General features: G+C 44.8%; 9 protein-coding genes across 11 annotated transcripts; 5 read left to right on the top strand and 4 right to left on the bottom strand.

Annotated features, from left to right (window-relative positions):
• Positions 1-83: 83 nt before the first annotated feature.
• On the bottom strand, positions 84-6,216 carry LOC108044550. 2 transcript variants are annotated; one of them, XM_017123596.2, is made up of 9 exons: positions 6,015-6,216; positions 4,752-5,441; positions 3,692-4,116; positions 3,534-3,630; positions 2,742-2,895; positions 2,434-2,656; positions 1,000-1,476; positions 716-928; positions 84-656 (listed from the first exon to the last, which is right to left on the bottom strand). In XM_017123596.2, the coding sequence occupies exons 3-9, from the start codon at positions 3,836-3,838 to the stop codon at positions 432-434; spliced, it is 1,536 nt and encodes a 511-aa protein (XP_016979085.1). In that variant the 5' UTR covers positions 3,839-4,116; positions 4,752-5,441; positions 6,015-6,216; the 3' UTR covers positions 84-431. The 2 variants fall into 2 exon arrangements, with proteins under 2 accessions (XP_016979085.1, XP_016979086.1); XM_017123597.2 differs by lacking the exon at positions 2,742-2,895 and having other exon boundaries at positions 2,434-2,687; positions 6,015-6,215.
• A 183-nt stretch (positions 6,217-6,399) lies between these two features.
• Positions 6,400-10,887, bottom strand: LOC108044549 (SWI/SNF-related matrix-associated actin-dependent regulator of chromatin subfamily A containing DEAD/H box 1 homolog). Its single transcript, XM_017123595.2, has 8 exons — positions 10,651-10,887; positions 10,432-10,592; positions 8,796-9,367; positions 8,404-8,736; positions 8,074-8,341; positions 7,872-8,018; positions 7,506-7,808; positions 6,400-7,447 (listed from the first exon to the last, which is right to left on the bottom strand). The coding sequence occupies exons 1-8, from the start codon at positions 10,772-10,774 to the stop codon at positions 6,821-6,823; spliced, it is 2,535 nt and encodes an 844-aa protein (XP_016979084.1). The 5' UTR covers positions 10,775-10,887; the 3' UTR covers positions 6,400-6,820.
• Positions 10,888-11,495: 608 nt separating this feature from the next.
• Positions 11,496-13,533, top strand: LOC108044552 (probable splicing factor, arginine/serine-rich 7). The gene has a single exon (XM_017123598.1). It carries the CDS (start codon positions 11,618-11,620, stop codon positions 13,160-13,162), a length of 1,545 nt encoding a protein of 514 aa, XP_016979087.1. The 5' UTR covers positions 11,496-11,617; the 3' UTR covers positions 13,163-13,533.
• A 165-nt stretch (positions 13,534-13,698) lies between these two features.
• Positions 13,699-15,844, top strand: LOC108044553 (3-ketoacyl-CoA thiolase, mitochondrial). Its single transcript, XM_017123599.1, has 5 exons — positions 13,699-13,838; positions 14,097-14,263; positions 14,616-15,389; positions 15,445-15,599; positions 15,661-15,844. The coding sequence occupies exons 1-5, from the start codon at positions 13,820-13,822 to the stop codon at positions 15,740-15,742; spliced, it is 1,197 nt and encodes a 398-aa protein (XP_016979088.1). The 5' UTR covers positions 13,699-13,819; the 3' UTR covers positions 15,743-15,844.
• On the bottom strand, positions 15,834-16,818 carry LOC108044554 (translocon-associated protein subunit gamma). The gene is made up of 2 exons (XM_017123600.2): positions 16,554-16,818; positions 15,834-16,491 (listed from the first exon to the last, which is right to left on the bottom strand). Exons 1-2 carry the CDS (start codon positions 16,699-16,701, stop codon positions 16,067-16,069), a joined length of 573 nt encoding a protein of 190 aa, XP_016979089.1. The 5' UTR covers positions 16,702-16,818; the 3' UTR covers positions 15,834-16,066.
• Positions 16,819-17,464: 646 nt separating this feature from the next.
• Positions 17,465-18,757, top strand: LOC108044567 (enoyl-CoA delta isomerase 1, mitochondrial). Of its 2 annotated transcripts, none has more exons than XM_017123620.2 (4): positions 17,465-17,544; positions 17,717-17,950; positions 18,006-18,152; positions 18,210-18,757. In XM_017123620.2, exons 2-4 carry the CDS (start codon positions 17,723-17,725, stop codon positions 18,678-18,680), a joined length of 846 nt encoding a protein of 281 aa, XP_016979109.1. In that variant the 5' UTR covers positions 17,465-17,544; positions 17,717-17,722; the 3' UTR covers positions 18,681-18,757. The 2 variants fall into 2 exon arrangements, with proteins under 2 accessions (XP_016979109.1, XP_016979110.1); XM_017123621.2 differs by having other exon boundaries at positions 17,536-17,647.
• Positions 18,758-19,008: 251 nt separating this feature from the next.
• Positions 19,009-20,807, top strand: LOC108044566 (enoyl-CoA delta isomerase 1, mitochondrial). Its single transcript, XM_017123619.2, has 4 exons — positions 19,009-19,438; positions 19,494-20,013; positions 20,070-20,216; positions 20,272-20,807. The coding sequence occupies exons 2-4, from the start codon at positions 19,759-19,761 to the stop codon at positions 20,731-20,733; spliced, it is 864 nt and encodes a 287-aa protein (XP_016979108.1). The 5' UTR covers positions 19,009-19,438; positions 19,494-19,758; the 3' UTR covers positions 20,734-20,807.
• On the top strand, positions 19,211-19,574 carry LOC108044532 (enoyl-CoA delta isomerase 1, mitochondrial-like). Its single transcript, XM_017123574.1, has 2 exons — positions 19,211-19,438; positions 19,494-19,574. Exons 1-2 carry the CDS (start codon positions 19,211-19,213, stop codon positions 19,572-19,574), a joined length of 309 nt encoding a protein of 102 aa, XP_016979063.1.
• On the bottom strand, positions 20,798-23,227 carry LOC108044565 (dynein regulatory complex subunit 3). Its single transcript, XM_017123618.2, has 6 exons — positions 22,740-23,227; positions 22,396-22,679; positions 21,979-22,157; positions 21,365-21,917; positions 20,971-21,305; positions 20,798-20,915 (listed from the first exon to the last, which is right to left on the bottom strand). The coding sequence occupies exons 1-6, from the start codon at positions 22,984-22,986 to the stop codon at positions 20,798-20,800; spliced, it is 1,716 nt and encodes a 571-aa protein (XP_016979107.1). The 5' UTR covers positions 22,987-23,227.
• Between the last annotated feature and the right edge of the window lie 118 nt (positions 23,228-23,345).

Genomic DNA, 23,345 nt, shown 5'->3' with positions numbered 1-23,345 from the left:
GTTTTATTACTTTGAAATACAAAGGAAAAGTAATTGCTTGTAATTTGTTTCCCATATTTAAACATGTTTGCTGCAAAAAAACATTTTTTTATCCACTTTTTGACTAGCTGTGATTTATTACACATAAATATATGGATTCACATTAAAGTTGAGCCTTAGATTATAGCAGAGTCCGAAGATATCGGATCGCATCGTCCGATCTCATTTGGTTCTGGGCTTGGTGTGCAAGTCTCGGGTTAGTTTCTCTCTATTGCTGGTGCCGAAATAAATATTGCTTATGCCTAGGTAAGAGTATGATAAGATAAATAGAACAGAAGTTTTCCAGGCCCTAAATGCAATGCGACAACAGAAACTGATGGTGTCTTGATGATTGCACAGTGCACGAATCCCCGTCTTGGTCCCAGGTCCCGATGTTGTTCGGGTTTCAAGATCTAATTGTTAGTGTGAGTGTAGTAGAGAACCGTATTGCCGGGCAGCTGCCAGTGGGAGGCTTTTAGCTCGATGAGCTGGAGAAGAGTGCGCCGAATGGACGCCGCTGATTCTCCGGCATTGAGGAAGGCATCGCGAACGAGACCCATGAGTAACTCTAGTTGCTGTGGCAGTTGCTGCTCCATGTCCTGGCCAATACAGGTAAGCACATAGAACAGGCACTCAACCTGGTGGACAAATTACATTCAATTAGTCAGCTAATCAAAAATTCTAATTACAAACCAACCTCTGAGAGAGATCTTATGGGTGGGCGCACGCAGTCCTCGCAGCACTTGGACAGCAGACTGAGCAGGACCAACGGTGGAGGAGTGCCCTCGTGGTGGGTGCGCAGTTGGATTTGCCGGCGCTTCAGTTGGCAAAACATCTCCGTGAGGAAGGCCATAAAGGCGGTAAAACGAACACGGGATGGCGACTTCATGCCCTGAATGGCAAATAGCAGCTGGTAAAATCGGTAGAATTATTAATGCAATGTTTTATACGATTTTTTTCAAGTAATATATAATCACATACCTTTTCTCGCTCCTGGTACCACTGACGACATGTGTTGAGGAGTGCCTCCAGGAACGTCTCCTTCTGTTCCCGGGCGATGATGTTCAGACATAGCCGAGAGATTGGTAGGGCGAAGCGGCGACTCTCCACCGCACGCTTGATGAACTGTGATGTCAGTTCCATCAGACACCGTGAATTCAGTTTGTTCGGATCCTCCAAAGCCGTCTCAATCAGCGCCTGGATCTCTGGGGTGAACTGTCCAATGTCGGCCACCTCGTTGCCCAAACCCAAGCCCAATCCGGCCATTCCCCTGGTCAAGGCATCCGCTGAAGACAAAGATTTGGAGCGTTGCAGCGCATTTCCATTCATGTATGGATCGATTCCATTAAGATTCGCTTGGTAAGGTTGTCCATAGTTGTTGTTAAGCTGACCAAACTGATTATGGGTGGCCACTTTGTGACCTCTGGGCTCGGGAGCAAACTTCACACGATTAGTTGTCTGCAAAAAAAATACGAAACAGTTTAAAAAAGGTTTTCCTAAAATATATATTCAAAAATAAACATATTTTGAAAAATTTGCGAGAAAAGTTAAATTTAAAATATTCTGTATTAATTGAATATTTATGTTTGGATCAAAGAATATATTTTATTAAATTCTTAAGAATTTTCGTTTAAGGTGATTTAAGTAGAATATCGTCTAAAACGATAAGTAATTTCAAAATAGGACCACATTCTTACAATGCTGCCATAGAAATGAGGTGGTCAATTAAGGATTAAACTATGTATTAATGTTAACCATAATTGCAAGTGTATAAAAGTTTTTACTATTTTTTACATATTATACCCTTGCAGAGGGTATTATAATTTTGGTCAGAAGTTTGTAACGCAGTGAAGGAGACGTCTCCGACCCTATAAAGTATATATATTCTTGATCAGGATCACCTCCTGAGTTGATATAGCCATGTCCGTCTGTCTGTCCGTCTGTCTGTTTCTACGCAAACTAGTCTCTCAGTTTTAAAGCTATCGAATTGAAACTTTGCACACACCCTTCTTTCCTTTGCACGCAGTATATAAGTCGGAACGGCCGGGATCGACCGACTATATCCTATAGCTGCCATATAACTGATTGATCGGAAATGCCATAACTTTCGTGTTTGTAAAGTTAGGAAGTTGAGATTTTCTATGGGTTTTATATTTGGCCAATCAATCCGACCTATCAAATTTCATAAGGATCGGCCGACTATATCCTATAGCTGCCATATAACTGATTGATCGGAAATGCCATAACTTTCGTGTTTGTAAAGTTAGGAAGTTGGGATTTTTTATGAGTATTAAGAATGCATTATATGAATAATTTTGGAGAATATAATTTACAGAGTATTCTGCAAGGGTATATCAACTTCGGCTCCGCCCGAAGTTAGCTTTACTTTCTTGTTTTTCCTTAAATAGAGCTTACATGCAGTATATTGCCACTAGAGGGCGAGTTCAAGAGGGGCAGCTGACCGCCGAGGGCACCGGCACTGATTGGATGCGTCACCAAGATCGAGCGATGGTGGTTGGCCTTCAGACCTGGCATGCTGCCGACGGAGAATCCGGCCTGGCGGCGATTCACGTTTCCATACTGACCCATAACCGGAGCAACTCCGGGTCCATTGGTGGGCGGAAAGATCAGCGACGAACTGGAAGAATGTTGTATACTGTAGTTTAGCTCTGCAAGGAGACGGGAAGAGGGGTAAACAATGGCATTAAATGACTTTGCTTTACCGATTGCTGAGTGCCTCGGCCGGTGCCCCGTTGCTGCTTGTCATTGTAAACTCCTGGGCATTGACGTTCAGCTTGTTGGCGACACCACCGGGAGCACCACTTGCACCATCACCACCGCCACCACCGGCTGGAGCAGCCAGCTCTCCGCGCACATCTGAGACAGAGTCATATGGGTTTATGTGGGGAGGGGGTCGAGGTGCCCAAGAGTGTATGTAATGATGTGAGGGGCAGGACAACATTGTGTGGAGGGGCGGAATGGACAGGGTATGAGACAGAGATATGAAAAGAATCAAAAGAAAAATGTGGTCTCAGTAAGTAATCGTTGAAACTGATAAGCTTGCAGCGAAAAAAACAGAGCACCAAAGCTGAGCTGGCGGAAAGTCATCCCTAACTGAGATCGAAAACTATACTACAAGTCTTGGAGTGTTCATTTTTAAATATAAATTGATGCCCCTTGTTCTACTTTATCTTACGTTTCAAGGTATAGAATAATCTACGTAGGCGCCAAAATTATGGTTTTAACTTTTAGTTATTTTATATAAGTATCGTAGTTTGTCACCTTCCTGAGGTAAATGCATCCATCTACAACTGATTAACCTGATGTGTCTAATTTGATATGAATGAGTTCACAAATCGCGTATTAAATAACTATCAGTAAAAAAATACGATTAAAAGCCAATAAAGCTGACAATTGTGTTGTGTGATTTATTTCTATAACTTTTAAGCACGGAACACCCCGCCAAGCACCCAAGCGAAGAGGAGAAGTTCTAAGGAATGACTAAAATAACTCACTTGGAGGTCTGTAAATATCCATAGCGGGTTTGCCCCTCATCTGTCCCGTCTGATTGCCAGGTACGTTGAAAGCCAGACTTCGGCGTTTGTTGATATTCTGAAACCGCACCCGCAAATATGGTTACTTTTGGATATCGATATGGCTGGCGACAACTCACCTGTTGATTCGAGGTGCGCACAAAGCTGCGTTCCCGGGAGATAACGCCGGGCATCATGGGCTGAAACTCAGGTGACTTGCGCACCTTTCGGGGATCATTCTGTTGGCCGTTCAGGCTGGCCTGGGCTTGTTCGACTTTCTCGGCCATCTTTTGATTTTCGAGTACTGCCTCTGCTCTATTTAGGTAAACTTAATTGAAGATGAAAGCCTAATCTTTGGTAGATTATCCTCCGGTTAATCGGTTTACAACTGGGATTCCGTGGAATAATCGTCTAAATATGTGGCTTTAGTATTTGAGTAAATTTGTACATATCACAATAGTTGGTTTCCGTTCCTTCTTTTCCTTACTTCCTTTGTCGAGTTGAGTTCTCTTCTTAATACGATGTGAGGGATATGTTCCCTTTTTGCAGATTCAGATTGCCGGGTCTGTAATGCAATAAAAAGTATCCGTGAGAAATCAAAGCTTCAGCCCTGAGCCAAGCCCATGACATGTTCACCTACTCATATATCAAGTAAAGATACACAAAATCCGCGATTCGAGAGGGAGGCACAAACTACTTGATCTCTTTGAGCAACCGGCTTTATGGCCGAGCGTAGGAGTTGCATCTGGTTTGGGGCCTCTGGCTAGAGCACTAAGTTTCCGAGCATGACATCAGCCTCCGAGTAATTCTTATTCTGCGGCCCACAAGGAGTCCGGAGCGATTCTTCGCGAAAGATACATACAACTAGTACAGTCTTACCTCTAAAACTATCATTTAAGAAACCTTAGGCTCAGAGTCTTTAAGTTGGATCCAGTTTTATTAAATTCAGCGTTTACCATCCGAAAAAAAAGTTTAAACCTTCATAAATGAATCTTTGTTTAAGTTTTTTTGAGGCCTTTAAGTCTAGAGGTCAAGGAAAATCCTACATAAGGTAGTCCGACTGTAAGTGACTACTACCTCAACTATGTGTGTGAACTTGCCTCGTTAATTGCTCGACAGTCTATTCCCAGATTAGCAAACAGAGTGTTCGGAATAAGCTGGGCCTGGATTTATGAATCAGCAGTGGCTGTGGATACTCACCTTTTAGTGCAAAAATATTTCTTCCAAATTGTTTCGTTGTTGCTGCTGCTGCTTGAGCTTTTGTTTATCTCTCTATAAAGTATATAGATGGGTTTGTTTGTGCGTTGCTATTCGTCGATTCGATTGCTGGTGGTGCTGCAGCTTAGTTGTTCGTATAAAGATATTTATCTACTTCGTAGATACGCTCTTTCGTGTCTCGTTTAATAATGCTTGGCATGCGCCAAGTCGAGCCATAAGAAGTGCCAGAAATAATTAATATTTCAAAGCGGCCCTCCACGCCCCAATATTCCGAATAGGCAGGAATACTAGATGGTTATGGATTGCGGCCTTCCAGATACAGATACAGCGGCAAATGCAAAGACACACAGATACACTTATACGCACAGTGATCACAATTGATTGTAGTGCCTATTGTTGTTGTTTGGGGCTGCTGTGCGAGCGAGAGGGCGCGATGAGTCAATGAGCGGGTGGCTCGTTAAGTATACGCACCGTTGGTATCGTCTATTTTTGGTTTGTCGCTTTGTGCTGCTTGTTCTCGGCTCGTTGTGCTCGTCAATTATTACAATTCCGTTTAGTTTTTGTTCGCTTTATTTTCGTTCGTTTTCTTTTTGTGTGATTTTTCTCTCTTTTAATGCAGATCGCTCGCTGTAGTTTTATTGTTCGGATTACTCACACTTACACATACGGTCACTACACGCATACATCGCCAAAGTGGGGGATTATTAATTCTTATTTATATTTATTTCATGTTTAGCCTGCACGCGCTGTTTGTTTTCCCCGACTTGTGCGCCGTATTCTTTGGCAATTGCCAAAAATTGCTCACATGTGCCGCCGCATCTATATTTATAGTATATGACAGTGCTGCGAATGATGACTGTATCGCAGCACCATGTAGATACATCTATAAACCTATATGCAGTTGGCGTTGCTTCCGTTTCCGCTAATCAAAAACAATAACAACGGATGCGCAAAACAAGAAATAAAAGACTGTATTTCATATTATTGGCCTGATTTATTTAGCATTTTAGTGACCGCCGCGGCAATATGATTTCCGCTCGCAAACTGTTTGTCTATTTTTAAATAGAATTCAAGAAAGAATTCGGGGAGGAAACTTATGTACTCGGCATGAATCACATAATGGCGGCGCGGACTTAACTCCCGAATCGTTGGAGCAAAGTAGAAAGGATCGGGATTGGGATTAGATTAAAATATATTTAGTTACAGAACTCGACTTGCGATATCTCGGTTTGGTTTTAGTTTTACTTTAGGTTTTCATGGGTTCGTTGCTGTCGATCGAGACACTATATCTGCGGGGTATATCTATTTATCGATGTACGCCGTATTATGTAGGCATGTATATTCGCACGTATGTATGGATGTGAGTAACGCTGCTGACTGCTACACTGGGCGCAGGCTTTAACTTAAAAATTAAATCATCGGCGCGAGCGATCAGTTGAAGACTAAAGACTTGATGAATCGCCCTGCCGCGATCGCAGCCGAAAGCTCTTCAAAACAGTTGTGCTCTCTCGATTCCTCGGTTCTCTTTTCAGCACACGAATGAATAAAACTCGTGGGGAAATGCGAGAGCGATCCGCTGAGGGTTGTCAAGTTACTCGAACAGCTAATAAAAACAGAAAACAAGATCGACTTCGTACACAAATGTTCTTTATCCTTATAACAAGAGTTTCAATTCGATACATAAAATCTTACAGAAAGGAAAACTATGCAAGATGACAAATCAATTAAACAAGAATATAAACTTGTCTGCCTTGGTTTATCGTGGAAATGTTTTTGATACTAGTGAAAAACAATTGTCGCCTTATCGTTGACAAACTACTAACTCAATTTATGATCCACTTTCGGCTTACCTCCCGCCACATCTCACGATCCTTGCACACAAGTTTAAATAAAATATAGGAGGTATAAATACAATATTGATCGGTAAGATTAATTTAAAAGATTTTAACACAATTAGAAAGCGGTTGGAGGCTTAGGCTTTGTTGAACCAATGCTGGCGAGAATAAATACGGAGGTGGGGACAAGGACGAGAACGACGGAAACGAGGATGCCTACTTGGCGGGCGAGGCTATGGAGTTGTTCAGTGAGTTGTTTAGCTGCTCCTCCTGATCCTTGTCCAATCCAAGGGCAGTGGTCAGCAGCTTGACCACACAGCGCTGCTCATGCACCTCGCCCTTCTCGTTAGACGTTATGTCCTTTTCTAGCTTTAGCTTCTCTTCGGCGGCCATCAGGATGCCCTCCTCGATGGTACTCTCGGATATGAGTCGGTAAATGGTCACCGGACGCTGTTGTCCCATGCGGTGACACCGATCCTCGGCCTGCTTATCGTTGTACGGATTGAAGTCGATATCGTGAATGATGCAGGTGTCGGCAGCCGTCAGGTTGATGCCAACGCCCCCGGCTTTGGTGGAGAGCAGGAACACGAAGATGCTGTCGTCCCCATTGAAGTCGGTGATCAAGTCCTGGCGCACATTTACGGCGGTCGCTCCGTCCAGGCGGCAGAAACCGAACTTTCGTATCCGCAGATACTCCTCCACAATGTCCAGCATCATGGTGAACTGGCTAAAGAGCAGCACACGGTGGCCCTCCTCCTTCAACTTCGGAAGCAGCGCATCCAGGTACTCGAATTTCCCGGAATCGCAGATCAAATTGTCGGGTATCTTCACGTCGTAGAACTCCTGGGAAACGCACAATTTTATATATTTTTAATTTACATTTTCTTTAAAAGGAACTCACATGCTTGTTGCATAGCTGATACACCTGAAAGTCTGACATGACAGCCAGCTCCTCAAAGATGTATTGCTCGTTGGTCTTCTTGTAGGAACTGGCACTTGCCAGCCGCTTTGAGAATCCACGCAGATTCTGGTCGGTGAAATAGTGACGCATCAGCAGTGGATGGTTGGCAATGCGGCGCATTTCCATCATGATCGCTATGCCGGCCCGTTCGCTGCTGCTGCAGACCTCGCCTTTGTTGTTTGAATAATACTCGACCAATTCGTGATAGTAGTGCTTTTGTTGAGTGCTCATGGATACTTTTTCCTGCAGTTAAATGTCGAATTTATTTATTTAAATAAAGGGTTTGGTCTGACAAATTGTACTTACCACCAGACTTAGCTTCTTGGGCAGGTTTTTAAGGACATCTTTTTTAAGGCGCCTGAGTACAAACGGCTTCATAATGCGCTTGGCTCTCTGGATCTGTGTTTCCTGGAATTGTGACACCTCCTCCTGGTCGCCATCCGATTTTCCCTTCTGCAAAAAGATTATTGTAAATTGTATTGTTTTTGTTTTACTTGTTTTGTCTCACCTTGACGAACAACGATTTGATGTCCTCGATGCTCTTAGCAAAGAACTTGGGCATCACAAAGCACAACAGAGAGATGAGCTCTAGCAGATTGTTCTGCAGCGGAGTTCCGGTGAGTAGGATGCGCATCCTGGCATTGATGGTTATAAGATTGGCATAGCGTTGCGTGGTCATGTTCTTCAACATGTGTGCTTCATCGAAGATGACGTAGTCCAACTTGCAAACCCGAAACATTTTTCTCTCCTCGGGCGTAGATCCAACAATGTGGTAGCTGTTCAAAAGTACAAAAAGAATTTGAAAGCTTAGATTTTCGATGCCTTTCGGATTACTTACGTAGTTAAAAGAACATCGAAGCCAGTGAAGCCATCCTTAGCAAAGCGCCCCCGCATTCTACGCCGTTCGTCCTGCGAGCCGTGATACTTTTCCACCACCAGTTTGGGGCACCAGCGGCTGATCTCCGCCTCCCAGTTATCCAGCGTGGACGAAGGAACCACAATCAAGTGGGCCGCCTGGCTAAGACCATTCTCCTTAAGGTAAGCCAGAAATGCAATCACCTGAATTGTCTTGCCAAGACCCATTTCGTCCGCTAAAATGCCATTCATTTCCTGTTTATGCATCACCGTGAGCCAGTTAAGACCAATGATCTGGTAGTCAGCCAACATGAAGCTGCAAGAGAAAAGAATTAATTTATAAAGTCCTTTGGGGAGAACTTAATTAGTACTTACCCGGTACTAAGAATCTTAGGCTGCTCTACAATTCCCGCACCATTGGAGATCGCCTTCTCCAGGCGTGATACCATGTTGTTACACTTGCTCAGAATGGTGGCTACCGTATTCTGCTTGTTGATCAACTCTTGGGCATAGTTCAGAAGATCACCCGACATCCTGATGCTCTCCAGCTTTTTGCGCAGCCCGGCCCAATCACTAAAAGGTCTCACTTCCAAGATGGCCAATGCTTTCTTTTCGGACAGCGTCTTAACTGACTGCAGCTCAATGAGGGAAGCCTCGTTCATGAACTGGAACACCTTTTTGCGTTGTCCAGTCATCTTGGTGGACATTTCAGTGTCACTGTCATCGCTGTCGTACACCTGATCCTTGGAGTGCTTCACATCCTCGTCGTCCGAGTGGTCGTTATCCGAGAAGTGGCCTTGTGAGGTTCCGCTAGTCCCATTTGAGCTGGGCTTCAGCTTTGGCTTGACCAGCGGCCCATTCTGGCTTTTGGGCTTGCAGTTCTCCCGTAGGTAACGCACAGATGCGGCCACATCCCAATTGGTGCGGGAAAGTGACTCTTGAATAGCCTATGAATAAATTTAAAAATTCATTTTTTTCTGATAAGGAGTGAAAGGTGTAGATGTAAACTGAACTACCTATAAACAAACCCCATAGCAGTTTAAAACTATAAAAATATCAAAGTTGGAAATAAATAAATTATCGTCTTAGAAGTCCTTATTCAAATAAGCATCTAAATATCAATTATTTTCTGTTCTAGTTTGAACCAACTTGCGTGACCGTTAAACATTTCTTGTGAGCAATTTCAATTATGTCGATATCGTTAACTGGAATATAAAGGCAAAACGGAATCTTTAGATTAAGGGGAATCTAAAGAGGGTAATATCAACCGTGGTGCTTTTGAGTATTGAAGCTTTTTCTGTAAGTATAATGAAGAGTTGTTATTGTTTTATGGAATGATCGCTTGGTCACTGATTAGAGTCTGGGGAAATATTGTTTTGTAAATGGAATAATCAATTTAATTTTTAACTTCAATATTCAAACAAGGTTGAGGACTTAATTTACTTAAAATGAGTATAATTATTCAAATACTTAAGGATAGGTTTTAAGCTATATGTGACATTTGAACGATAAACTAATAAAAACCGAAGATATTGGCTGTATTGAATTTGCTCACTATTTTTTATTTAATATATTCATATTTTCTTTCTAATTTGAGTTTCTCAAAATTGTTATTAAAACAAAAAATATAATACATTGACAAAATAATATAATATAAGACAAATAGTTTATGAAATACATTTTTCTTTTATTTTTAATTGAAAAGGATATTAGTATTTTTATAGAAAATAAAATATATATTTAAAATCATAATCATTTATTTAAAAAAAAATTGGCAACAAACAAGTTTAAGGAATATTTTATCATTCAGAAAAGGTAAAACAGGTAAGTAAGGAACTGTTATACAAGAGGAATGGAGGTTTCCACCCCCGTTAGCGACGCCCCTGGCTAACCGACAGCTGTTCGCAACGCCGGGCCCGAACCCAATCGCCATGTTCCGCAAAACAGACGCATGAACGCGCGCTTCCCCGCCTTTCCCCCCACCTTTAACACTGGATTTTGGAACACCTACCATTGTGTCAAACTGCGGCGAGATCTTCGCGGCCGCCATGTATCGCTCCTCCTTCTCCTTGACGGTCAGCTCCAGCTTGGTCTTCTTCGGCGTCTGCGAGTCATTTCCGTCGCTGTCACTATCGGCCATCACCTGGATGCGCTTCTTGCCGGGCACACGTTCTGAAAACAGGCATTTAGTCACCGGGTTTACCACTCGGAAATTTAGCTCTGCAAGTACCAGTTTTCGCAGGACACGGGGCGACAGAGGCGCTTTTGTTGATGCGAAACTGTCGCAGGTCGCTGAGACTCGACTTAACGGGCGAGGGCGCGGACGCGGATGCTGCCACTGGGCTGTCCGACATCGTGGGACAAGGCGGAACGCTTCCTGGCAATCTGTCTATCCTTATTCACGAATTTTGTTTGCAAGTCCTATGATCGTGAGGTGGTATTTGTGAAGTTGTGCATGCTAGTGCGACCGTAGTGCTCAGGCCCAAAAACCTGGAATAGAGCACCTTTGGTCACACTTTACCGCCGATTTAAAAGTTAACATCCCAGGTTGGTATGATTTGTGACATTAAAAGGGTATCTGGATTTGATAATACAATAAAAAACTTAATACACTAATTAGGGTGTTACGACTAAATCTTATACATTTTTAGCATTTGAGTTCCCTCAATCCTGTTGAATAGTCAATTAGCTGAAACACGTAACTGAATTAATTTTTAATTTAACCGCTGTAAACTATGAACAATTAATATTAAAATGGATTTCATGTAAATATATTACACAGTTAAGCCAACATTAAAAATAAATAAAAACACTTTGATTTTCAACGTTTCAACAGCCTAGCGGTTGCTTAAATGGTGAAGTTTTTGAAAATTGAATTTGTCGGAACAGTTGGCAAACGTAATTGATAACCGAAATTCTACGATTCAGTCGTTTAGGTTTAAAATTACTCTCGTTTTTCAAACTTTGGATTGTACTTCTTTTGAATACCGCCAATCACGTCGAAAAATAGCTACATTTCGGTAGAGCTGCCAGATGCGCAAAAGTAATCGATTTATCGCTTCTCTCACCCGACAATCGAAACTTCGCGACGCGTTGCAACCCTTGCATTTTTTCGCTTGCTCTTGTAGGTAGATTGAAAACATTTTTATTGCAAATAAGCCGAAAATACCCGAGGGCGAACCGAGAAACTGGCAAACATGGCTGGCGGCAACACCCCGCGTGTGATCCAGGTGACCAACATAGCGCCGCAGGCCACCAAGGACCAGATGCAGACGCTGTTCGGCAACATTGGCAAAATAGAGGAGATCCGCCTGTATCCGACAATCCGGGACGTCTCCTGTCCGGTGCAGTCCCGCATCTGTTACGTGAAGTACACGGAGACGACCAGTGTGCCGGTTGCCCAGCACCTGACCAACACGGTGTTCATCGATCGCGCCCTGATCGTGATCCCGGTGCTGGCCATTCCCGAGGAGTACCGGGCCCTGGAGATGCTCAAGAACGGAACCATTGTGCCAGGCCTTCAGAAGCCGGACTCCAAGCTGCCGCCGGAGGTCATCAACCGCATCGAGGGCCAACTGCCGCAGCAGGTGATCAAGACGTACGACCCCAAGCTAGTCGAGTTTAATCTGCCGGAGTACCCCGCCCTGCCCTCCTTTTACGATGGCCGCAAGATAGAGGAGATCCGCCGCACCATCATCGTGTGCGACGTGAAAAACGAGTGGCGCCTGGATGACCTGATGGACTGCTTTCAGCGCGCCGGCGAGGTGAAGTACGCTCGTTGGGCAGAGAAGGACAACAAGACGTACTGCATGATCGAGTTCTGCGAACAGACCAGCATTATCCACGCCCTCCGTATGCAGGGCCAGGAGTTTAAGGGCGGCCACCTGAGCGTCTACCACTCCACCTACTCAATAACCAAACCGGAGGCCAAGTCCAATGAAGCAGCCCAGGCGGAGATCGAAGAGGCCATGACTATTGTAAAGGAGGCGCAGAGTATGATCTCTGCCGCCATTGACCCGGTGATTGGTATGCTCGCCAAGGACAAGCGGCGTAGGTCGCGATCACGTTCTCGTTCACGTGAACGTCGCACTAGTCGCTCCCGCTCGCACCGTTCCACATCGAGGCGGCGTTCAAGGCGATCTGGCTCCAGGGAGCGGCGCAGTGTGTCCCGTTCCCGTCGCTCACGCTCGCGGGGCAAGCACTCATCCCGATCCCGCAGCAAACGCTCTAGATCCCGGCATCGTCGCAGCACTTCGCGCTCCAGGAGATCCCGCTCTCGCGGCGGCAAACACTCTCGCTCCTCAAGATCGCGTGGCAAGCGTTCTAGGTCCCGCCATCGCCGTAGCACCTCGCGCTCCCGCAGCTCACGTTCCCACGGAGCTGGAGGAGGGGGCAGTGGAAACGGCAAGCGATCCCGATCTCGCGAGCGCAGCAAGAAGTCGCATCGCAGCGAGAAGCGCTCGTCGCGTTCACCCCGCTCCAGGAGCAAGCGCAGCTCACCATCACCGCCGCCGGCAACCAGCAGCAGCAAGTCACGCTCCAGTCGCAGCAAGGACCCGGCTCTAGTGTCCTCCAAGTCATCGCGGCGGCGCGACCGCTCACGGACTCCAGAAGCACGCAAACTGAAATCCATCTCCGAGGACTTGGAAGTAAAGAGCTCACGCTCCAGCGCCGATTCAAAGTCACGCAAATCGGTGAGCGTTGAGAAGTCGGACAACATGGACATCTCCAACTCCCCCTAGACATATAGAGATTGAACACTATTTTCTAACAAATACAAAACTTAAGAGCCCTTTTCTGCATTATAACCCGATACCAATTATCTTCAATGAGATTTGTATTCCAACCACACTCTGTCCTAGTTCCCAAGCATAAAGTATATTTAAAAATGCAAATTTTTCGCATTCTTTACTCAAGGGAAGCCTTAAGAAATGGCAGGAATAGCTGTTGCTATGAGAAACATTTACGATCGTTTAGCACACCCTGCATCTCTTAGTTTCTTACTGAATATAGCTTGATTATTTCTTGGGACCCCTTAAAATAAAATCTGATTTATACATAAACATAATTACTAAGCATATAAAAGATTTTTGAATAAACAATTTCTTTTGTATGTCAGAAAAGATACTTTATGCTTGATTTTGTAGATTAAAATCGACTCGCTGAAAGCCACAAAGTATAACCACCATTTTTGCGCAGTGCATACTACAGCTGAAGTTTTGTGGGCTTGTCTCTTTTTTACCAGAGAAACGCCGGGAAAAGCTTTAGAGCTTTCATCCAATAATATGTCGGCGATAGCGGCGAGTCGCGACCAGAAGTCGAGAGTTATTGCAACGCGGTAGTCGCTTTTTCTTGTATTAAATTATTTTTTATTTTAATAAAAGTGAAAAAATCACAAAATGTCTGCAGCAACTAAAGGTAAATTTGTGCACCCATCTGGATATGACAATACTCAACCCTTCTAGGTGCGAAATGATCTTGGTTAGCAGTCTGAACTTTGGACCTGTTGATGTCTTATCTGATGCTACCCCCCCGCACTGAGCCGGTTGCACTTTGGACCTGTTGAATCGAAAACAAAAATCCGCTTTCGTTTATTGCTAAATTTGTGCTATCACTCTTTGCCTACGCACATTATATGTATGTTCTACATCTGTACGATTGTCTGTCCTATATAAGGTATCTATATTGTGGCTGCCAAGCGCACGGCCTTTGGAACCTTCGGTGGATCCTTGAAGGGCATCAACCAGACCCAGCTGCAAACCACTGCGGCCAAGGCTGCTCTGGATGCCGCTGGTCTTAAAGGAGAGCAAGTGGACACCGTCATCGTCGGAAATGTGATTGCGGTAAGTACTATGTGACTATATGTTCAGTTTACAAAAGCATTTTAAGATATATTTTATCTTTACCTTTGAAACATTAACATAATCCGAAGGATTACACTATATTAAGTGTATTATGAACCTAAAATGTACATACGTAAAAGTCTGCAGTCGTTATACATATGTATGTACATATGTATATCTATTCTAATAAAGACGGTTTGATTGAGGTCAAGGTTTGGCTTAGATTTAAAGTAAGAAAAAAAGAATTAATGTTTAGGTAAGAAATACAATATAATTTATTTTTATTTTTAATTAAGTTACAACTCAATACACAAGGAGGTAAAAAAAAAATTCCACCTCTTTTACCTCGCAGTCCTCCTCCACGGATGGAATTTACGTACCCCGCCATGTGGGTCTGAACTGCGGCGTGCCCATCGAGAAACCCGCCCTCGGCATCAACCGACTGTGCGGTTCCGGCTTCCAGTCGATCGTCAACGGAGCCCAGGACATCCTAGTTGGGGGTGCCAAGGTGGCTCTCACCGGTGGTGTTGAGAACATGTCGCAGAGTCCCTTCATCGCCCGTAACATTCGCTTCGGCACGACTTTGGGTGCCAACTATAACTTGGAGGACGCCCTGTGGGCTGGACTCACCGATACTTACTGCAAGCTTCCCATGGCGCTGACCGCCGAGAACCTTGCCGAACAGTACAAGATCACCAGGGAGCGCGTGGATGAGTTCTCGCTGTTGTCCCAGAAAAACTGGGAGAAGGGCCAGAAAGAGGGCGCCTTCGATGCCGAGATCACCCCAATCAAACTGAAGGTCAAAGGCAAGGAGGTAGACTTTGTGGTAGACGAGCACCCTCGTCCCAAGACCACCATCGAGGGTCTGAACAAGCTGCCTTCGCTCTTCAAGAAGAACGGAATTGTGACGGCCGGAACCGCCTCCGGAATCTGTGATGGAGCCTCAGCTGTGATTGTGGCCTCGGAGGAGGCCCTCAAGGAGTACAACCTGAAGCCTCTGGCCCGTCTGGTGGCTTTCTCCTTTGTTGGTGTTAAGCCAGAGATCATGGGTATTGGTCCAGTGCCCGCCATTCAGAATGTCCTGAAGGTTTCTGGCAAGAAACTGGAGGACATTGATCTGATTGAGGTAATCGACTTTAACTTTTAATTTTAAAATCGGAAATAAACTCTAAACCTTACAGATCAACGAGGCCTTTGCCGCCCAAACACTGGCCTGTGCCGATGCCCTGAAACTGGATCCCTCCAAGCTGAATGTGAATGGTGGCGCCATTGCTCTAGGCCACCCCCTGGGAGCCAGTGGCTCCCGCATCACTGGTCACCTAGTTCACGAGTTGCAGTGAGTTTTCGTAGGCCTACACCTTATCATGTCTTGTTATATAATCTATTTATTTTCCCAGGCGCAAGAAGCTGAAGTACGGTATTGGATCCGCCTGCATTGGAGGTGGTCAGGGCATTGCCTTGCTCCTGGAGGCTGTCTAATCCCACAGCTCTGGAACTCACCCTGCATTTACAACTAAATTAGTGCTACAAATTCCGCTTTGAAACTCTCCCGATAGTAATAAAGAGATTATTTTAACTTTACAATTTATTAAATCATCTGCGAATGGAAGTTGATCAGCTTTCTACAAGAAAGACAACAAGTTGGTGTTTATACTATAAAATTTCTATGCTCGCGCTGCTAAAAATGCCGATCGGGATGGGGCTGGCGGATGAAAAGGGGACCAGCCCGGTTTCCCAGGAAATCTCTTGAAGGGCCTTACATTACGAGTACATGAACTTGGGATGACATGGGGTCGCATTTGCTCAGTTCGTCTGGGCGCTGGTAGAGAAAAGCGCCAGGGCGCCGCTAGCGATGCCCACCGAAAAGATATAGTTGATGAATGGCGTCGAGTTCTTCAAGATGAAGAAGCTGATGAAGATAATCACGGCCAGGTAGATGGCGTTGTTGTAGAAGATGGAGAAGGTGGTGGCTTCGTAGTCGGCCACCTCGTTCTTCTTCCACAGGATGCGCTCGTCCTTCTCCTTGCGCGTGACCTTCTTGTCATCGCCCACCTGGCGATTGACCTCGCGGGTCACCGCCTCCTCCCTGCGGCCGGCGATCTTGTGCTTCAGCTGGAACTTGATGTTCTTGTAGGCGGTGGCCATCAAATAAGTGCTAGCAGCCGTCACCAGGACAAACAGGATGGAGCTGGGCCACAGATCCATGTTGTGGATGCGCCAGAAGAGCCCTGCAAAGCACCACTTCCATTCATCAAGTGTCCCAAAACATACAACGTGTCACTTTACTCACAGATTGGCACCGCCGACACGATGAACGCATTGCCGTAGAAGAGCGCCGAGGACTTGGTGCTGACGTTGCGGCTGAAGTCCTGCAGCAGCAGTTCCTCCTCCTTGGTGAAGCCAGAGGACTGCACTTTCTGTTGCTTGCCGGAGCCCATTTTTCGTTGGTTTTTCGTGGAGAAAGTAGCTACAAAGCGGAGACGAGGCAAAGACTGAGGTGAGGTGTACACGAATGCAAGAATGCTAGTTGCTTTCGGCACCGACGAATTGTGACGTGTAAACGTCAAAAGGCAGGGTTGCAATGCGGCTGTCAATGGCAGCCCTGGTAATTGATGGGCGATATCGTCTATCGACTCTGTGGCGCGGAAGTGAAATCTTTTATAATAGGTTCAAATAAAGTTGGAAAATACAAATTTTAGCGAAGTTTCAAAATCCCATAGAAATTATGGATTGATTTTACATCGAATTTATATACAAAGCTTATATTTGCAAACACAAATAAAACTATGTATATTAAACCATTTGATTTTTATTGTACAATTATTTTAATGAATTTAAGCATCGGGCCCAAAAATTTTGTCAGTAGTTTTAGACAAATTTAACTTTTTACTTAAAACTGTGTAGTTTTTTATAAAAAAGTGAGTGTTTTATTATTATATTTTGTAAATTAGTATTACCCCTGCGCAACAAGTTAAACATTAAATTTGTAACGCTAGCAAAGCAACATTTACTGTGCAAATCAAATAAAAAAGTTGTTCAATTGTGGTTTTAATTAGCAATGAAAATTACACAAAATTCACTTTTATATTGCCCTTAGGTGTATACAATTTTTTGGATAGATTAAGAATTCAGAAAAAAAAGAAGAAGATGTCTAAGAATGTGCGGTAAGCCGATTGTCCGTTTACCCCCCTTTGACACACCACTGACTATCGATAGCGCAACAGGTTCTGCGGCAGCTGCGTTTGCTTATTAAAATTTCTCCGTTTAAATAATAATAATAGGTGAACACAAAAACATCTTCAGACTTAGAGTTTTTTGTTTATTAATAATTTTAATAATTAATCCGAATTACATATCAATTTGTTCACATCTTAAGAAACTTAAGTAATAAAGGAGAAACCGGCATCCGTCCAAAGGTCACTCACAGTTGTTTACGTCTTTTGCTCATTTTAGCTTATAATGCTGCGTTCGAAAGTCCTGAGTTTGGTGGCCCGTAGTGGCTCCAACCGCCTGATGTCCACTGGCACAAAGTTGACCACAGTGGAGGTCAACGACAAGACCGGAATCGCCACCCTCACAATGAACCGGCCACCCGTAAATGGCCTGAACTTGGAACTGCTGCAGGATCTGAAGAGCTCTATTGATGAAATCGAAGGCAACAAAAGCCGCGGGCTCATTCTAACCTCGGTACGTATGACTTATAGTTGAATGGAACTTAAATACATTAATTACACTCCCGTAGTCCAGCTCCACAATATTCTCCGCTGGCTTGGATATCTTGGAGATGTACAAACCGGATAAGGACAGGATTCGAGCCTTCTGGACTCAACTCCAGGAGACTTGGCTAGCACTGTACGGCAGCAGTGTACCCACAGCAGCAGCCATCAATGTGGGTACCTCGGAAGCTGCAAGGACAATTTTTAACTGGTTTTCTTCATTTACTTAGGGCCACTCCCCCGCCGGCGGATGTTTACTGGCGACTTCTTGCGAGTATCGGGTCATGGTCCCAAAATTCACGATCGGCCTGAATGAAACACAACTGGGTATTGTGGCACCCAAGTGGTTCATGGCTACCTTCCTGAGCGTCTTGCCACAACGGGAGGCGGAGCGTGCCCTCAACCAGGGACGCATGTTCACCACAGAGGAAGCCCTAAAGGTGGGCCTCATAGATGAGACTGCCAACAGTAAGGAGGAAGCCATTGAAAAGTGCAGCGCCTTCATTGGCACCTTTGCCAAGGTCAATCCCCTGGCTAGGTCATTAACCAAGCAACAATTCCGGGCTGCTGATCTTCGGCAACTGGAGGACGGGCGGAAGGACGATCTGGAGAAGTTCCTTTTCTTTGTTAACCAACCTGCCGTGCAGAAGGGTCTGGGCATTTATCTTGAGGGCCTCAAGAAGAAGGCCAAAAAGCAATAATTAAAAGATTTAATACTTTTTATTAGTAATAAAAGCATTTTAAATCCAATTAATAAATTTTTTATATTTTCGCTTAATTTAAGTTTTTTATTGAATACAGAAATTTATGTATAATTAACAATAAAAGTAAACTAATTTACAATTTAATGCCTCTTTTAACCCACATGTTATATATTAATCTGTTTTGTAGTAAAGTCTAAAGAGTCTAGATACAATCTGTACTAAAAATGCTTTACTAGATAGTTCACCATTGTTTTACGTGTTTTTACTGTTGAAATCGGTATTTGAAGTTGATTGTATTCGATAATTCACAACCGGTCAGCTCGATAGATGATAACAATTGGCTGGAAATTTTCCATCGAAGATCAGTAGTTATTTAGCAGCTGTTGATAAGAATTGTTAAACTTAATTATAATACGTCTGTATTAGGTCAATTTTTAATTATTGGACAACTTTTAGATAATAACAACTTAACAACTTAAAAAAACCGAAACCAGTACAAAGGTCAAATTTTATACATATCAAGAAAAATGTTGCACCTGAATCTTTTGAGATTTTTGGTCCGCGGGGGTCAAAAAAGACTGATGTCCACTGCCACAAAGTTGACCACAGTGGAGGTTAACGACAAGACCGGAATTGCTACCCTTACAATGAATCGGCCTCCGGTCAATAGCCAAAACGTACAATTATTATTGGACCTGCAGTCTTCCATCAGCGAAATCGAAAACAACAAGAGCCGGGGCCTCATTTTAACCTCCGTAAGTGGTTCCATTTCATAAAGAATTATGTGAATAATATTTCAATTATTTGCAGGCAAGTTCCAATGTGTTTTCAGCTGGGCTGGACATCCTGGAAATGTATAATACGGACGAGGAGCGACTCCGAATCGTTTGATCGCGATTTTCTGGCTCCGTGTGAACTTCGCCTGGAAATGCTTAACCAGCTGATCGTTTCGGCTTGAGTGTTTGTTTTTTTTTGGTTCGCAACTCGACTTTATATATGATAAACAGGTTAATTTGTTTAAATTCCTGCCTGCCGCTCAGTGCGTGATTGCTGCTCCAAATCCGAAGTCATCGTAATGTTGCGTAACAGACTGATAGAAACAGCCCGCCGGATGAAACCCATCCTTTGCGGGGGGCAATCCCTGCGATCCCTCACACAAGGGGCTAACTCAAAGCTGACCACTATAGAGGTCGATGATAAGAGTGGAATCGCTACTCTATCGATGAATCTGCCGCCGGTGAACACTCTGACCATGGATTTGATGCACGACCTCATCGATTCGATCAATGAGATCGAGAGCAACAGGAGTCGCGGCCTTATCCTGACCTCGGTGGGTTGAGGCTCCGTAAAAACAATCACATATCATAAGTACCTCATATTTTACAGAGCAATGACAAGGTCTTCTCCGCTGGCCTTGATCTCAATGAGCTTCTGAATCCGGAAGTGGAGCGCTTACGGTTATTCTGGACCCGTTTTCAGGATTTGTGGCTGGCCCTCCATCTTTGTGGTATTCCCACAGCGGCAGCTATTAATGTAAGTCCAACTGTGGGGATAGAAATATACGTCTATCAAATAATTTATATTCCAGGGACATGCTCCTGCCGCCGGCTGTGTTTTGGCCACTGCCTGCGAGTACCGGGTGATGCTTCAAAATCGGTTCATCGGAATCCATGCCACCCGTTTCAGTTTCGTCATCTCTAAGTGGATGATGCTCTCGTACCAGAGCGTTTTGCCCCGCCGGATTGTCGAGCGCGCTTTGAACCAAGGTAAGCTCTTCCCCGCCGAGGAAGCCTTGGAGGTGGGTCTCGTCGACGAGGTCGTGTGCAGTAAGGAGGAGGCGCTGTCCAAGTGCGCCGCCTTTATAGCCACTTTCGACAAGGCTAATCCACTGGCCAGGACCTTAACCAAGCGAATGTGCCGTGAACCAGATGTGCAGGAGCTGCTAAAGGATCGGGCCGGCGATCTGAAGGAGTGCGTGGACTACGTCACTTCTCCACTTTTCCAGGAGGGACTTTGCAATCACCTCAAGGGCCTTAAAAGTAGGAAATAGAGGGGCTTCTAAAGCTAGGTGATGAAATTGCATTTATTATATATGTATATGGGTATTAAAGTTGTTAATCCGAAGGGGCTTCCCGGTGCAATTCCTCCGGCAGGTTGGCCAAAGCCTCTGTCATCATTTCCATAAATGAGTTGATCTCTAGAATCTTGGCACGATGTCGGTCTACTTCTTTGCTGTAAAGAAACGGATCTTATTGATACTTCCCTTTGAAATCGGTAGGGAACCCACTTTTCAAGCTTCAACATCATGTCATCTATAAACTCCCTGCTGCGTTGAGCCATGCGATCCTCGCGCTCATCCACCCGCGAAGTATGGGATGCCCTCATGCTTTCCACTAGCTGAAGGACTGCCTCGCGATCATCCACACACTTTCTCAGCTCTTTGGGAATGGCGCTTTGCTCATTGCGACTAAGCTTGCTGGAGAGGAAGTGGGTCACAATCTCCGTCATGTTGTCGGCAAAGTGACTGCAAAGATCTCGCAGCTGCTGGAAGATCACTTGAGCCTGCTCCACGAAGCTGGCCATTAGCTCCGAAATCGTGCGATTGAAATTCAGCGTGGAATCCTGTCGAGCAAATTTGTGTTATTTGGGCAAACAAACCAAGAGTACCATCTTCAGTTCACCTCAACAGCCTCGTGGAGATGAAGCTCCTGAGCCATAAGACTTTCCCACATCTCGTTCAGGGCATCCTCAAAATTGGCATTCAGGGTATCCAACTGGGCTTGTAAATCCTCCAAGTCTTCGTCGCGTTGGTCCAGTTCTCTCCATTTCAGCCGCATCTGGTCGAAAGTTTGTTCCTTGTATTGGAGGAACTTCTCGATTTGTCGTTGTCCCTGGGCTTGCAGCTCCTCCTGTCCTTCATGCAGGCTGGCCTTGAAGTCGCGAATCTCTTCATCCCGCTCACCGTAGCGCTCCAAGCCCAGGCGGTAGATCTGCTGGGTGAGCTCGTGCACATCCTTGGAATACTCCTCATAGAGCTCCTGTGCTTGTGCCCCCACCAACATCAGGATGCGACCGTCCTCGTCGTCTCGCCACAAGGACTCGTACAGCTGCTGACCATCCAGATGCTCCACAAAACTCGAGGCCAGCCTGTCAGCTTCGGCCATTTCCCGTGCCTCCGTTTCCAAGCCTTGGATTTCGCGCTCCTGTTTGTCCTCGATTTCGCGCAACTCGCGACTTTAATGGTTGGAGAAAATCATTACTCTTGGGATAGCTAAAGCAGGAAGCGACCACTTACTAGAAACGCTTTTGGGCCTCCTCCCTCACTTCTGCCTTGATAAAAACGTATTCGTAGTAGTTCAACTGGGGCAGGATGGCAGTTACATAGAGGGAAAGTGGGAAATCCGGCAGCTTAGCAATGGGATTACCCTCTAGGTTGAGCACTTTAAGGCTGCTCACAAAACGTAACCGTTCAATCTGGAATAAGCACACAAAAAAATTACTTTAATTTATAAATATATTTCGACACATTCTGAATTTTACTTTCAAATGACTTTTAGAAGACCCCTTAGCTTTTGTTTTAACATTACTTGTTGTTACAATTCCTTTGTCTTCATTTACTTTTGTTCTAATTATAACTATTAAAAAATATTCTATATATCTTAAATATCATGATTAAAAAGACTAAATTAACTTTAATTTCTTAAAACCTTACCCCATCTACCGTGTCGATGAGATTGTTGCCAATGCTGAGAATAACGAGATTCTCCAATGTTTGTATGTTCTCGATTCTCCGGATACGATTGCTAAATAGGGAAAGTTTTTCCAAGTTGACCAGTGTTTCCAGGTTCTCAATCCGTGTGATGTAGTTAAAGCTGAGATTTAGATCTTTGAGGGCAGTTAGCATTTCCAGATGCTCGATGACTTCGATTTTGTTGCAGTTCAAGCAGAGCTTAGTAAGATTGGGCATCATCCAAAGGTGATCAATCCGCAGGATGTCTGCATGATAAGTCCTTAGGTCAAGCTTACTTTGCATTACTCTTGAATTCTAACACTTACTCTTGAATTCTAAGCGCATGGTGGTGATGCGATCATAGACGACTGGTTCTAGTTGGTGGAGACGCCTTGCCTCTCCCTTTTGACCCTCCTCCAAAAAGGCGGTTTCTATCATTTGGCGATCTATGATGCCTGGTTCCGGGCAGTTGATCTCCTCCAGGAAGCCCCTCAGGGGCTCCTCCTCCTCCTTCTCCTCCGCTGCACTCTCACCTGACTGATTGATGACCGGCTCGTCCATTGTGTTGTCCATTGGCTCTAGCAGGATATACGATTAATCCGCGTGGTCCCCAAACGGACTCGAGCCGGGGTTGCCAGGGACAACCCACAAAACATGGCCCTGCCTAGTAACCGTCGCTCGTATTCCACCCTCAAAGACTTCGGGAGCAAGTGGAACCGCAGCCGGATACCCATTCAGCCGGCTCGGGGACCTTCGGCTCTCTAGCTTTCTCTCCCGGATCCGAAGGGTGGTCTACTTTGGGCTGCGGTTGCTTGGCTCGTCTCGTTGTTGTGGATATCGGGCCTGTCAGTTGTTAGTGTTTGCTTATCAAATAAACTTCTGTTCCGCGAGGATATCCGCATAGGGAGCAGTCATAAATCCCACTCAATTCG

This window comes from Drosophila rhopaloa, unplaced genomic scaffold, assembly GCF_018152115.1.
Source record: "Drosophila rhopaloa isolate 14029-0021.01 unplaced genomic scaffold, ASM1815211v1 contig_2, whole genome shotgun sequence".
In the NCBI taxonomy this organism is placed as follows: Eukaryota; Metazoa; Arthropoda; class Insecta; order Diptera; family Drosophilidae; genus Drosophila; species Drosophila rhopaloa.
Note: the sequence above shows the minus strand (reverse complement) of the source record. Positions and strands in the feature narration are given on the sequence as shown.